At 38.6% G+C, this 16,069-nt stretch overlaps 1 protein-coding gene across 1 annotated transcript in view; it reads right to left on the bottom strand.

Moving 5' to 3' along the window:
• The window catches only part of NRG3 (neuregulin 3), a 343,134-nt gene that overhangs the window by 17,026 nt on the left and 310,039 nt on the right, over window positions 1–16,069 (bottom strand). The window contains exons 5-6 of the mRNA XM_066191557.1: window positions 10,733–10,835; window positions 5,554–5,680 (exon numbers count right to left, since the gene is read on the bottom strand). Of these exons, the coding sequence (XP_066047654.1) occupies window positions 5,554–5,680; window positions 10,733–10,835 (230 nt within the window). The remainder of the gene's footprint in view (window positions 1–5,553; window positions 5,681–10,732; window positions 10,836–16,069) is intronic.

The raw sequence follows: 16,069 nt of genomic DNA, 5'->3' as shown, positions 1-16,069 counted from the left end.
GATAAAATATTCAGACAGAAATATGATTTTTAAGGTACTTGTGTCAGTAAAGGTTTTAAACTTTAATAGTTATCCTGCCAGCTGCAGAAATGAAACTGGCTTTGATTTCTGACCTGAATAAATCAATTTGAGCTATGTAAAGAATGGCTTGCTAGTGTCAAGAAGCTATTTCTGTCCTTTTTTTGAGTTTGTTCATGATACAAAATTGAAGGCCTGAACGGCCTATAAGACCATGAGTATGAAGTGGATCATGAAGAGCAGAGGTAAGCTGTGCCTTTTGCTACATCCGTGTTTCGGGTGGATGTGGGCTGGAGCAGTGGTACACAGAGCCTTTCCTCACTCAGCTGTGGAACACCAGGACCCCAGGGGCTGCTCTGATGCTGGTCAGCAATCTTTAGTGAAGGTCCAGCACTCAGCACCACTCAGGCACAGCCTACAAAGGTTCCTATAAAGGGGTTTTTTTCCCCCTATCTGAACATTTTTCCCCTTTTCAGATATGCCACTTAACACAAAAATTCCTGTAACAATCTTAACATTAATTACAATGAAAACGTGAATTGCAGTTTAAATAGAGGTGTGAATTCTACACAGGGAATTCTAACAATGTAATTGAACATACCTGGATGTACCATGTTGTTCATACATTTTAATATATTTAAACACAGTTGGGTTTATTCTCCTTTAGCTTAATTCCAAGTGCCACATCCCTTCTCTAGGATCACCTCTGGAGAAAAATACCTTCCTACTTTTGGGAAGAGCTTACAGCAGTACCAGTTGGTGGCCCCACATGGGATCATTCCCCAGCCATGTCCCAGCAGGAGTCATCCTGCTGCTCTCACCTGGGCTGAGCTTCCTGGATGCCTCTGACTGTTGTGAGCTGCTGAATATTCTCCATGATGGAGAATAAGCTGTGAAACCCTTTCAAAGGCCTGTTCCAGTAGGTTGAAACCACCACCTAAAGCTTATCTGTATTTGGGTTTTTTAATGGTTTTATTGCCTTCTTGGTTAATTATTTGTGCTTGTTTGAGCAATTACTGAGAAACACTGAGGCATATGGCTAAATAAATTAAAGAATAATGATAGCTTTAAAAAATAATTTGCAAATTTTCAATTTTTCATTTGTTTCATGGAGAAAAATAATCTATTACGTGCAATTACTCAACTCTCTGACAATAAAAATTCCACCCCCTGCTAGTTAATGCGAAGTGAATCTGTGAAGGCAGCCTGAGCCAGGAGACAAGAAATCTGCCTTAGTCACTGACCTGCTGCATTCCTGTAAGCACATAACTCCTCTGCTCCAAGCCTTGAATTCCCTGTTCTGAAATGTAGGGCTCAGGGATAACAAATGCTACTCAGATGCTACAGAGAAGCTTGACACTGTTGTCCTGGTGTTATGCAAACCAGAACACCCATCCCTCCCCCAGGCTTTATTTAGCTCTTCCCCCTCAGCGATTCCCCCAAAATAGTAAAAGGTCCAGACACTCATGTGGCATTGGAAGAGAGGTGATGTGGGGATCCCATTTCAAAAAGAACGGAGAAGGCAGAGGGGTCAGCTTTAAATGACATTCAGAGAGGTTGCCTCAAGGAGGAAAAGGGCTTTTCTTGGGGGACTGAGCTTGTACAAAAGGTCATCAGGTGGTGCCTTTAACACCCTTTCTGTCCCCCTATGCTCTGTACACTTTGCTGCCAACACTGGCTGTAGGCAGAGGACAGCAAATGCAGATTTGTCTATTCTGGCAGTTCTTCCTAAGTACTCATGTGATACAGGAACGGGAAATTTGCTCTTGATCTTAGCTGATAAATCAAATGGTAATTGAGGAAAAACCAGAGTAAACCTTTGAAAGATTTAAAGTATCTCTTGCTTGACATATATTAATTGCATTTCTACCACAGTGACTGAAAAGATTTTATTTCCTACTACTATGAACAAAAGGCAACAAGATGCAAAAGGAGCATTTTTTGCCCCTCGTTATAAGAATTTCAGAAACCTGGAGCTAGTGGTTGCAAGCTCCTAGAAACAAGTGTAGTGAAAATGGAAACCACATAGTACAGCATGAAAAGCATATTAACCATCTTAGAGGGAAAGTGATGGGAAATTAATAGATCCCCTTGGTACCATGGGAGATTAAAAACCATGAGAATGAAAAAGGCCCCTTAAAAAAGCCATGACAATTCTCAGAATCACTAAAGGAATGTCAAAGTTTCAGTTGACTCTTTTTAAATTTTTTTTTCCATGACATATTTACCAAGTTTTGAGAATTTAAAAAGAAAGCCTTTGCTATATGTGGAAAAAACAGGCAGGAATCAGGAGCCACCCCACCTCCTCCTGCCACCTGCATGGTGTGTGAGGGTGCACCAAGCACTGCCCTTTCTAGATGGGGAGAATGACCATTTCCCTCCTTTTGACTCTGTGGAGACCTAACTGTTTGCTACAGCCCTTTAAATATCTCTTGAAAGGAGGATGATCTCTTTGGGACAGGATATATAATACTTGTGAAGCCCAAGGTTTTATGCATTAGGTGAAATTAATCTGAATCTCCTGTGTACCTCAAAGATCCTGAATTAATAGCTGGCACATCCATCTCTTCCTGGCTGAAGAATTATAGCAAGATTACCAGTGCATTAGTCTTTAAATCCAAGAGGCTAGGAACCCTAGCAAGAAACACTTAGCAAGAATTTAAGTGTGTTGCTGCCAGAATGTTTGGGAAAAGCAGTGGACTTGGAGGAGGTTCAGGAAATCCTAGGAGATGTGTTCAAACAGATATGTAGGAATCCTTCTTACAGTACATAGTATTTTTCATCTAATTTGTACCTCTAAGAAAATAATGAAATTGCTACCAAGGATAAGACTTTTTACAAGTGAGCACAATTACCAGTCATGAGCAGCAGGACTTCAGAGAGAACACAGCTGTCCTGACAAAATCCAACCCTCTATTTCACTTTTCAGAATCACAATGAAGCAGAGGCAGGGAGCAGAGGAGATGTAATATATTTGAGTGTGGGAGGAAAAATTACTTCACTGAGATTGGTCAAGCTCTTTATAGCCACAAACCACTTGAAACCCCTCTCTGCTATATCCTGGGCCTTGGGAAGAAGTTAAACCTCCTTCTAAAGCATCACATTTGGAAAGATAGATGGACCCTTTACTAAATATAGCAACCTCTCAGTCAAAAGGCCATGGTGCTTTCAGAATAGTCATCAGGAATAAGGAACCTTATGCAACTTTTCTCAGGTCTCCACAAAATCATTCTCCTCCGTGGAAGAAGAAAGAGCTGTGTGAAAAGCCTGAAAGCATCACCAGGTGTATTCAAAAGAGACAAGAGAAAAATCTGGGAGAATCTCCTAGGGAAAGACAGAAAGGTGACATAAATGGGAAAACACTCTTGCTTGTAGGGGGAGCACGTGCAGTGGGAAAAGAAACAACTTCCAGGATTACCTAAAACCAAAATGCCAGACTCGAGGAGTGGTTTCCAGAAAATAATTGCCCTCATTTATTTAGGTTTATTTATTAGCTCCTGGAAATGAAGAGAACTAGGATTCCTCCCCAGGCCCATGTGTTGGCAGCTGCAGATGGGAATGGCAGAGGGATCACATCCAGGCTGCCTGATCCCCTTTCCACCCAGCAGATATGCCCCAGGCAGATATTTTGTCTCTGAGGGGGAGTCACTCAGCCATTCCTACAAAATACTTTTCCAAAAATCTCTTTTCTGCTGCCTTGCCAAACCCCTACCCTTATCCCCCCTCTCCAATCTGGCAAGTTTTGTAAATATTTCATGAGCTGCCTGCATGCATTCCTGCACTAAAATCTTCCTAACAATAGAAACTGTTATTACACAGTTACACTACATCCTGCACAAGGTCATTCTGTTTTTCCTCCCTCCCATCTTCCCAAAGGGAGAATGCATTAATGGCAAGGAGAAAACACTTGCCTGCAAACAGCCACAAGAACAAAAAAATGGTGTGTTAATTACCAGCACTCATAATGTCAGGCTGAACAGCATTAAAAACTGAAAAGCGAATTTGGATTAAAATAGTAAATATAATGATGGTGTTCAATCTCTATGTCCAGAACCTATGACCTGCTATTTCACCCATTATGGCTATGGTTATGGCAAAAGAAAATGACAAAGTATAGCATTGAATTACAGTGAGAAAATGACAAAGAGCATATTCTTAGTGTTAACCAAGGCTTATTTCATAGGATAGAACAAAAGGGTGATGCATTTTACCTTTTGTTGCTATCATTACAATCAACAACACTCCCAACAGCTTTTCTTTTGGGGCTAGAAATGATGCAAGGCTGAATGAACTGAAAGCGAGAGGAAAAAATTGCACAAAGTTCCCCAAACTGCGATTATGTCAATTTAGTGGAGCTATCTTCCTTCTTGAAAGAGTATATTTTTCCTGAATTACAAAGCATATCATGAGTATATACAGGGGCACCACAATGGTGCTCCTACAAAACAGAGATTTTAGTAAATACAAGCAATGCTCTGATGGCCTCTGTGTCTTAGCAGGGAGGCTCTGCCTGCTCCGAATTGGTTAAAAAGGCTTGCATTTATCTCTGAAGAAATGGGATGTAAACTAGGAGTTGAGAAATCTTTGGTTAAGTGGGCATGAGTGCTCACTTTTGTTAAACTCCCACTATTTTGATGGAATCTGGCAAAAAAGGTAGTAGTTCCTTTAAGCAACACTAAGATACTTTTTCCTTTTTTTAAAGAGGAGTTAATAATTTAGAAAGGTTTTAATACATCTTTTATATTTTCCTATTATATTGCTGCCAGGATCCTTCTTCCAAAAGCTTTGTTCCAAGTAAGAGAGCACTGACTGCATGTGACCAGAGGAAAGAGAATGACATATACTGCAAAATACCTTCCGAAAAAAATACCAGGGCTAAATTGGTAGTCTTCAAGTTCCTTATTTCAAACATTCTTTACATATTTCATGATTGTGAGGCTGTAATGACTTATATATAATTATATTCAGAAAATGATTAAATATATTTTGAATTTAGTTTGAACAGACTAATTTTTTTCTGTAAACTAAAGTACCTTTAACTAAAGACCCAGAAAAATGAGACCATCTGCATGGTTTTCCCTTGGGCATTTGTTTACATGAGTAAATTTAGTTCTAGATTTTGAATTTACTGTGAATGACTGTGACAAATCTCTATGTTTTTCATGCAGGTTCATATATTATTGGAAGGCATGACATCACTGAAATTCAAGGACCCCCACTACACATACAGACACGTATGACCTCAAGTATTGCTGGAAACTATAACAGTAATTTCCACTGCTGAATGCAGAGCTGAGGGGCTCAGCAAAGTCTGCTACATGAACAAAATGTACCAAGATCCATTGAAACAACTTTAGGAAAAAAAAAAAAAAATCCCTGCTTTCCATTAAAAGGCCTGATAGAAGACATTTTATGAAAGAGGTGAGAATTGTGGTTCCCATTGCTCAGATGTTAATAGCAGCATGACGATGTGCTGCCATCAGCAGCAGGAACTCAGCCAGGCTATTAAGTGCTGTAGCTGGCAGGATTACTTACATTTTGCAGCTGGACTTGGCTTTGTGCCATACACTCCGACTTTGCCATCATGCTGGAAGCATTTAGGCTGTAGGTTTTCCTATTCTGCGTTTCCTTCAGCTGTTCGTGAATTTGCTTTGTTTGTTTCCTGCAGAGAGAAATAAAATTCATGTAAGAAAGAGCTCGCTTGATCTTCTGCTATAGCCATCATACTTTTATAGCCATAGCTCCCTTTGTTCAAAACTTCACCACATCAGATGAGCCAGCTGAGCTAATTCACTGATGCCTGATATTCCAATGCAGTGGTTATTTCCTGGCAAGGCTTGACAAAGGAGAAAAAAACCACCCTCTCTTCTGTTTTAAAATACCTTCTATTCTCAGATTACTATAATAGTGTGCTCGTTGTGCTGGTGCAGTTTTGTAAGATCATCTATTGCACATTTAACAATAGCTTGCAAGTCAGTCTGAATAACAAAGAAGCATTTTGCTCTGACTTGGAAAAAAGGTTTTGGCAAATAAAACAGGCATCAGCCCCTGCTGGCTATAAAAATTGATGAAGAATCAAAGATTTCTTCTGGCTGATTAGACTTGACCTATACCGCATCTTGTACAGAGCAGCTTTTGCTTTTAAGCTTAAACCTGGAAAAAACATCAGTATGGCCTCTGAGGCCATGTGTTTGACTTATTATACCATAATCCACCCTGTCAGAGCTAGGAACACCACTAGATGAATCCCTTGCATTATTCAGGAGATAACTATACTGTTAACAAAGACTTTCTGTTTCTGCCACACTATAGTGAGTGGGAGTGACAAACAGTTTTTAAGTTCCGTACATGATAGAGGATATGAGACAGCAAACTTTAAACATTACTTTTATCTTCTGCAAAAAGTTATCTCAGCTGGGCAAAAACTGTTAACAAAATCCATTTAAGGTCTTTTATCAATTTCCTTTTTTTTTTTTTTTTTCCTTTTTTCTTTTGTAATAAGCTACATTGTCTGGGACTATCAGTTTTAAACAATTATGAGCAAAAGCTTCACGATACAATTTTAATTCTTTCCTTCCTTCCCTGCTTCCTTTCTCTCCCCAAGAGATTCATCTCCAGCAGTGAACCTACAATGGCCCTGGAAACAACGCAGTAACATCAAGCACTCACCAGCAGCAGCATTTCATTATGCCACCAGCAGGTTTTGGACAGCAACTGGTGCCGAGCCAAATTTCCAAAGGAAGTCATTTCTGGCAAGTATTGATAAGAGATAAAGAAAATATGGCCTTTCTATACTGAAATTTTAATTTTAGCAAAGCATCTTCAGCAACATTTTGAAACATTTCAGCTGATTTGATTGTGGAAAGCCTTTTGACATCATTAAGCTTGACAATATCTTGAGCCAGGCAGTGAATTTGACACTGAATGAAGTAGAAAATTAATTTAAATTTCTTAATCACAGTGGAATCTGTGTCTACTGCTGGAAGGCAGAAGAAAGCAGAGGAAAATGACTTACTTATGTGTTCAGTGGAGGGGCCTGTGAGAGAGGACAAGTTCCCTCAATATGAAAGTAAGCGGTGAGAAGTATCACAGCTCAGATATTCAATTTTAAAAAGCATAGTTTTAATAGTTTTTGAGTCCCTTAGTTTGGGTTCAGTATGACACAATGTAAGGATTTGCTTAAATTCAACAAACTGTAAGTACCTGCTTGGAAGTATTTGTTACAGCTCATTTCCTGAGTACAGGTCATAAGCCATAGCAAATCCAAGACTCTAAGCACCTCTTAGGCTTTCCACTTGCATCTTATTTTGAAGCAAATGGGAAAGAATGAATTTATATTGTAAGCATGTTACAGATACGACTGGCATGTTTTGAGTATTGTTAGGAGCTCATACTCGGTAAAATTTATGAATAGAGGTAGGTGAGGAAATAATTTCTCAAGCGTAAGAAACTTTCAAAATTTTCTTTAGCCAAAACTTGTGGAGTTAATACTGGAACAATCTGAAAAGATACATAATCTGATGGAATATAGTGTCAAATTAAATTAGTCAGTTGAGTCTGAAACATCGCTTTTAAAAATGTGTTTAATATCCACTGATTTTTGAATCCAATGAAATTGAACAATTTAATCTGTAAAAAAAAAGTCTAAATGGGCTCTTCAGCTTCTCATATAATTCCAGCGGAGATTCACAAAAGCAACTTTAGCGTTTTTACCAACAACTATTTTCTGACCAGCTAAATTACATAGACTGAGGGAATTAGCTAATCTATTCCTATGTCCTTCTGGGAAACCAGCCTCTTCCATGTTAGACTCCAGAATGGTTACGGAATATTCAGGAATTTTTTCCATGACTTCATCTAAGTTATGAACAATGATAGTGAAACATCATCGTAGCATCAAACTTTGGGAACCTCTCATATACATACAAAATGACAATTTAATCAGGAAAATAACAAACTAATTTTTGGATTTCTTTAGAAAAATAAATAGACTTGTTTCTATATTTATAAACACATGCAAGCAAACTGCAAAAATTCAGCTTCACTACTGCAGTCTTTAACATTACAATTAAAATTACTGAAGGTAATTTGCTGAGAAAAACAATCCAATCATTAATTTCCTTTTATGTTCATGCAACCTAACATTAATATTAAGTTTATGCATATTCATTTTGCCACACTATAGGATGCACAGCTATAAAACTAGAAACCATTAATAATTCAAAGTTACTTGCTGATTAATAAATTTATTTTATAATTTTTGTTTTCAAAACAAATGGGCCTTATGTGTTCTACTTTAGAGTCATTTGGCAATGAAGCCTTCTTAGTTCAGCAAGAAATAAAGTCACTAGTCATTTGTAAAAGTCTAAGCTGTAAAGGGCACCCCATTACTGCACTTCAGAAGCTGTGGCTTCATCTGTTGCTAACACTTCCAGCACTTTCTTGATTAACTTAAAGGGAATAATTGGAAGGGCATAGAATTTAATTACAGTCCTAAATTTTCTCAGATTGAATCTATTTTTAAAAAGGACTTTTAATTCAATGGCATATAGGGAAGTGCCTATTTCTAGCAGCTGGTATTATGGAATTGTCAGACTAAGTAAGTGAGGGTCAGGATCTTCATGGAAACTTTTCTCTTAATGGATGAACTCTGCAGAGTTTCTGTATCTGTTAGCAATATTCTAAATTTCTGGTACGTCAAATGAAACCCCAAGATAACCCCCATGCAGTAGGAATGCTTTGATAACTCTTAATCACAGTCAGGGTACACAGGCCCTAAAAGGAAGCTTCCAAAACCCTGCTGACTAAAAGCTAGCACATGGTAAGTGTTGAGGACTTCTAATTTGTTGGGTTTTACACCCTTAAGACACCGGCCAGTGTTACAGTTGCAATTTTACCTGGTCTCAATGAGACCCAGTCTAGACACTTTTATTTCCTTTTTGGACAGCACCAGGTGGAGCCACAGCCAGGGTGTTAGGATCCCATCATCTCCTTCCATTGACCTGTACATTGTCTGAGGCCTCCTGACTGAACCAGAGGGGCTCATTTTCTTAAAACTCTCCGAACTTCAGTTCCCAGAGTCTGGCACCAGCCCACTTCAACTCTTCTCAGTAACTCTCACATTTATAATGCAGACAGAGCCCCAAACCCAACACCCCCACCTGCTCCTGAGTCATGACGCACTATGGCCCGGAAGTCCCTCTTTCAAGTGTTATTTCCACTCATTACTTTCAGACTTAGCTCTCCTCACCACCTCATCAAAGCCAGGGTGTTTTTCAGGCTGTCCCAACCCGGCTCTCACAACTCCCTACAGCAGTGCAAGACCAAGAGTGGCACCATGAATAATGGAGGGGATTTTTATTCACAGTATGCTCAGTCATTGACTGCATGTTCTTCTTGACTGACAAACCAATCCTGCCTTTTCTGAAACTCTCTTTTCATTAGCAAAACCCTCAAGCCTTTCCAGGAAGATTCTCTCTGACTCTTTCTTCTAAGATCTGCAGATCTAAAACGCATCATGACATTTCTAATGGCAGTGCCAAAGTGGCTGTCTCTGCTCACAATTCACACTACAGCGAAGGAGTTTGCAGGGAGGAACTTCCCTGCCAGTCTGTCCTTCCCAGCTAGCATCACTGTCACACTGGATGTCCAGAGAACAATTAAACAAAATCCCTCAAGACATTAAAATAATTTAGGAAAAATTATTTGAACCAACTCACCTCTTCACTCATGACCTATGCCTGAAATTCGAGTGGAAGAAAAAGGGATAAAAAAGACCCGGGGACCTTTTTTCTTTTTTCCAGATACAAATGTCAATTTCATTTTCTTTTTAAATAAAAACCAATTCTCATTAGATTTCCTAGACATTAAAATAAAATCTAGAAAGGGGGATTCAGATAAACATCCAAACTGTAAAATAGTGCCAACCTTCACATTTTTGATGCTCAGCCACCCTGACTAGCCTCATGCAGGTACTTTATTATATTGATTTGTGTTTGTTTGATTTGTGAAACAGGAATGAAGGATGACCACCATACACAATATTTATTGATACAGGGGCACTGACAAGCACGCCATGTAACTTCTATGGGATGCAGATTACACACATAACAATAAATATTATAAAGTAATATTCAGTTGGGAAGATAAAAGGATAGTGTGGACAGCATTGAGCTTGAAAATAGTTTAGTCCAGATGATTTCACTATACTTGGATAGGTCAAAGTGCTTCTGTGTTACAGACATATGCATCTTCATCAACAGGTTGCTGTATTAGCTACGGGTTTAAGATATCTGCAGAGGACTTGCTTCTGCATTTCTAACTTTTCTTTTGTTCTCAGCATACAGCAATGGACATTCAGGTATGTGAAATGAAATGCAAAAAGGAGATGGCATGTTTGAGCTGTCATTTTCAGAAGAGCAAAGTGATCATTGCACTAATAGGAAGACACAAAATTATTACCTAAAAAAAAAAGAAAAGAAAAAGAAAAAGAACTGGAAATGACACAATCTATTCTCTCCTGATACCAGAAAACAGAAAGACCACATATTGCTCCTGTTCAGGTTTTGGGGAGGACTTAGTGTAGGCATGGGGAACTGCTGAAGTCAGACCAGAGATTAATAGCAACTTCAGAAGGAGGTGAGAAGCTGAAGAACTCTAAGGCTGTGAAAAGGACAGCAGCTAAAACCCAAAGAGAGCAGAGGAAGGCTCTTACTTTGTTTTGAAGTAGAAAGCTGCACAAAGCATGCCCACCACGACGATGCCGAAGACGATGCAGGCAATGGACAGCACCTGGCGCTGGTACACCTCCTCGCTCTCTGTGGACAGCAAAGGCACAGTCAGGAAAGCACAGAGAACAGCACCTGAAAAAGGGGATTTCAGCACCTCAGGGGGTCACTAATGATGGACAGATATGAAGCACTTGGAGGTCTGGGTCGGCCAATTCCTCCACAGAATGGATGCTGCTCTGAACATCTCCTCTGGATAAGGTCCATGCACTTGTTAAACTTCCTCGGGAAGTTTTAGGGAATGGCCCCAATACACTCTGAGAGATACATAATAATGACAACCAGGACAGTTTAATCTTTTCTCTGCCCTACATGCTGCTTTTTCAGCTTTTCTGAACAAAGACTTTACCATCAATAGGATAAAGAGCCCTACAACCGCAGAGTTTTTCTGGCTTAAGGAAAGAACCATCAGGGATCTTGTAATGCCCCACAAGAGTCAGAGTTCTTCCTTAGTTAGCCCAAAAATGTAAGTGGTTTTTTTATTTATTTTTTTTTAATTTGAGTGGTGATTACAATGCCTTAGTCCCATGTCCTGAAGCTTATGCAAAACATGCCAGAGTAAAAAATTACCTCAATGAACTTGCATGGAACCCAATGTCTATTTTGCTATGCATCACTAGATACTGCTTTGATAGCTGTTTGTTTGTTAAAAAAACATGTTTTCTTTATAAGTCTCATAATATTCTAAAGAACTTTAAAACAGAAACAGAATGAAAACAAAAAGAAAAAGAAAAAAAAAGCAAAGGAAATAAGAGAAAACACTCATTCATGACAGCAGACAGGAGCTGATAAGCAACTGGAGATTCCCACATTTAATTCAACAGCTCCCGAAGTGCTATATTTTATGCTTATTCTTTCAACTACTTTTCTAGTTCTAAGTGCTAACATGCCAAACAGACTGCTAAATTTTAAGATCCGTTTCTCCAAACATACAAACCAGTATTTTCATCCACATATTCCAGGTGGAAAGCCAACATGTAGGATTATCAAAGCACAGTACAAGCACTGTGTGCTGACAAACGTACATCTCCTTCTTAGGCTGGAGCTCCTCAGTGCACACACCGCCATCGATGTGAACACCAGGCACACATGTCAAGTAGGTGGCAGTAGCTCCAAGTTTGTAACTCTCGGGTTCATAACAAATATTGTATGAAAACACCAAGGTGAAGCTAGGCAAATTGCTAAAGGCTATGTACAGTACCCTAATCAGTACTAATTGTTAATTTTTCAGGAATGAATATCACAGTGCTGTTACTAAACATTTGGAATCCTAAACATAAGCATTTGTCTCTTTTAAGTCCCAGTTCTTTTTCTGCAAGCGATTAAAAATAAAATGACAGAATCAAATCTTGATTTTTTAATTACTTGTGTACTTGCTCTCTCAAAAGCCACCATAGTGATACAGAGACCATTCCTAAGACATAAAATGTCCTCAGCTTCTGCTGAGATTGCCCCATCATTTAAATTAGAAAATCTAGAAGTTGTACTTCTAAAACACTATCTTAAAAATAAAAAGAAGCAAATAGACTTTTCACCTGTCTAAAATAAAACGGGAAAAACTGTAATTCAGGAGGAAATCCTGTTTGCATTGCACTAAAACTGATTCCAGTGCAGCTTTAGGCCTATTCCTCACTGGGAGGAAGAAAATCTGGCTCTAGACAGTACATCCTTACTGTCACTGAACTAAATGTTTGGGGTTTAATGTCTTTTGTTTTATATTATTTACTTGTTTGCTATTAAAAGCAATTGTGCAAACACAGTTACCCACCTTCCATTTCTGGAGTAATACACAAATCTAACAAATTTAAATTTTTACACGGACATAATCAAAATCATTCAAAAACCTCTTAGTTTCAGCCACTGTTAACCTGTTCTGCCTGAATGCTGGAGTCAGCACCTACTGCCTAAGCCACAACCAAACCATACATAGTTATGAACTGCAGTTTCACTCAAACATTCCATATAAATAACTATTAAAAATTCTGTTTATGAAAATAAACTGATTTAAGAAATGTGTGCAAATAGGCTTAATTTTGATTTCCTTTCAACAGAAGTCCTCATTAAATACTTTTTTCTCTTGCTATTTCTTTTTGAGAAATTGTGAGTTTAGTGCAGCTATGCTCTTTTGTCAGTCCTGAATAGTGATCACTGCCTTGTTAAAGATGCTTTAGAACAAGCCTTACTAAAAAAAAAGCAATTCAGAGACCAGACAATATTATCTTGCTGAAACAACTATGTGAAGATTTAAGTCTTTTGTGAAGTCAGATTAATCCCTGTCACCAGCCTTCAACACATGCTGATCAATATTTTCTTTCCTTTTTGTTTATTTTGTACAGTGCATATTTAAAGAAGTACTTATCGATTACCTGTACTCCATTTCTCTAGACACCTTTGTTCATTTTTTTACATCCTTTAAATATTTCATTTATCTACTGGATTCCACCAATTTTAGTCTCCAACACCTTTAAATATGATCAGTTCTGCATTTTTCCATTCTCTAGTCTTCCACATTGGCTTTATTTAAAATTCACCTTCTAGCTGACAGCAGTGTAATCTGTCTTTCTTTGCAAACTTCGAAGATCTCCTCATGGCTGCCTTGATCTAAGCTCACTATTGTGCTAAGCACAGGCAGCACAGCTGAGATCCTCTCCAGACAAGGAGCATCAAAAACAGCCTGGATCTGGAGATGGCTGTAGCCAAGCACTGCAAAGCACTTGGGCTCTCACATAACAGAAACCTGTAGAAATTCAAAGTGTAGGAAAGAGAAGAACTGCAAATTCCTTCTCCTTCGCTCAAGGATTTGCATCAGCTGGTGCAAACACGTATTTACATATTGAAACTAACTTCCCAAGGTAAACTGAAGTGTGACTGAAATGGTAAGTGTCTCTTTATTCACATATATTCATATATTCCTTGTGAAGTACATCACCTCAATTACAGTCTGTTGAAATAAATACTCTTGGGAGAGGATTCCTCATTTAATGAGCAGCCAAGAAAATATTTCTGCTAAAAACCAAAATATAAATTGCCACGGATATTCCTGGATAATCCATTTGAGGATTAAGACTACAGAACGTGAATTTCACCAAGAATTCAAATTACAAAAGATACACAACCTCTACTGAGAGAAATAGAACACACACTACTGAAAAGTAACGTAGTAAGCTGTTTAGATGCAGACTGTTTTTTTAATAAAAATTATGGAAAGAAAGGTCTTCTCAGAACATAAGGACAAGACAAACTCACACAGAGCATGGTGCCTGTTGCAAGGCTGAAAAGTCCCCATTCACTCACCGTGTGCCCTGTTACACGTGGAGCCCATTCTCAATTATGCTACTGATTGTTTCTTGTTTTCCAACCTGCTACACAATTTTCTCACTCGTTTGCTGCTATTATAAAACACAAAATGACTACCAGAGACCCACTGCTCACAGCACAGGTAAATTTCACATTCATTATGAAAAAAAGTACACGTTATATTCCAGGTACTGGGGGTCTGGGTTTTTTAGTTCTCTTGCTCTTTAAAATTTACTCTTACAGGCTGTACCCTGCTTGCTTTATGCATGTGGAAAGATCCACTGGAGCATATACATACATCTTTAGAGGATTAAAAATGTAGGGTAGACACATTTTTCTCATGACTGTTATTTCTAAAGGATATGGTAGTTTTTTTGTTGTACATGAGCTGAAACTGGCCTCTTCTTTGTGACTTTATTATAAAAGGAAGAATGTTGGTACAATATGGTCCTTGAGTACGATTCTAACCATATTACCGAGGGAAAGAAATTGGTTAATTAAAACAGATTATGTTAGCTTTGTCAGCACCTAAATCCACAATTACCAGCCATAATCACTGGATCCTCTGGTTCTATTGTGTGTTTTGAGTTGAAATATCTTTGAAATGGATTTCAAATATGAAGAACAGCTTTGTGCATGTGCCCTATACAAAACAATAACAAAACAAAAATAGTAACTTTCCCCCTTGTGCTTATTTCAGTGCCTTTTGAACAAAATCTAAACATGGTCACAAGCATCACAGAGAATAATTATTGGCTATTCAAACCAAGCCAACTGAGAAATGACGACATTTACCATACAAATGCATTACTTAACCTTTGCTCTATGAAGAAACCCCCCCCATGAAAATGAATAAACAAATAAATGCTGAAATTTTTACTCCCAACTCAAAAAGCAAAAACCCTAAAAGCACCCAGCATCCCCTTACCTTCCTCACTCCCTCCTCCTAAAAGGACCCACTCTGCATTACTGCAAGTAACAACACGCTATAAATAAATATGTGAAACGCTTTATCTTGTCATTGGCATATATGAAACCCAGTAGCTTTCAATGTGCACAGAGCCAGCTTTTCCTCAATAGATTACAAGGCAGCATGCAGGCAGGACTTTGGAGGTTTTTTTTGTCCCCATGCAAAAACTGAGCCATGCAGAGGCAGTGAATTGGGCACCGTGATCTTTGCTGTGTCCTCATTGCCACACTTCTTTCCTCCGTGCCCTGCCCATCCTTTCCTGCCACACCTCAAGTCCACATCGTATTGGAGTATCCTGCAGAGCCAGAATCTCACTTCTGAAGTGAACCTCAAAAGTATCACTTGGCATTTAAACTCTCTTTGGTGTCCAGCAGCCTCAGAGTCCCATAGGCTACAGTGGAGGAGGACTACAAGGAAACCTCATCCCCAGTATCAAGATTTTCAGTAAAATACGGATTCCCATAAGTTAAAAGAGAGTAGTTAAAGCATGTTTCTCAATATACTTAGATTTATGTGTGAGAAGTACTGAACTATATACAGCATTCTAAATTTAATTCATGAAGAGAATAAAAAAAGCCTGCATGTTCCACAAAATCTGTGATTGCCTCAGCATCAGACATTCCACTCTCCCAAGAGTTTTCTCTGTTCTTGCACTTGCAAAAACCTCCTGTACAGATTCTCTGCCATATGCTGTGGCTTGTGCTAATGCAGAGCGAAACGGCTGAGATGCTACATAGCACAGTTCACAAATTTCTTCTTCGACCTTGGGTAAGTCAAGTTCTTGACCTTGTTCTTTCTGTAACCATAAGGAAATTACCTCTTCCATTGCAGAGATTAACATGACAAAACGTAATATAAACATATTAACCTCTGAAGGAATTAAGTCTCTGCAAATGCATGAAATAGATAAACCCACTCCAGACAATGCTGTTCCAACATCTTTAAGAGCATATGGATTACTTCACATAAAATATCATGTTTTTTTCTAAGTCTCAGC

The sequence above is a fragment of the Chamaea fasciata genome, unplaced genomic scaffold (assembly GCF_029207755.1).
Source record: "Chamaea fasciata isolate MVZ Bird 193981 ecotype frontalis unplaced genomic scaffold, bChaFas1.0.hap1 SCAF_9, whole genome shotgun sequence".
Lineage (NCBI taxonomy): Eukaryota > Metazoa > Chordata > Aves > Passeriformes > Sylviidae > Chamaea > Chamaea fasciata.
Note: the sequence above shows the minus strand (reverse complement) of the source record. Positions and strands in the feature narration are given on the sequence as shown.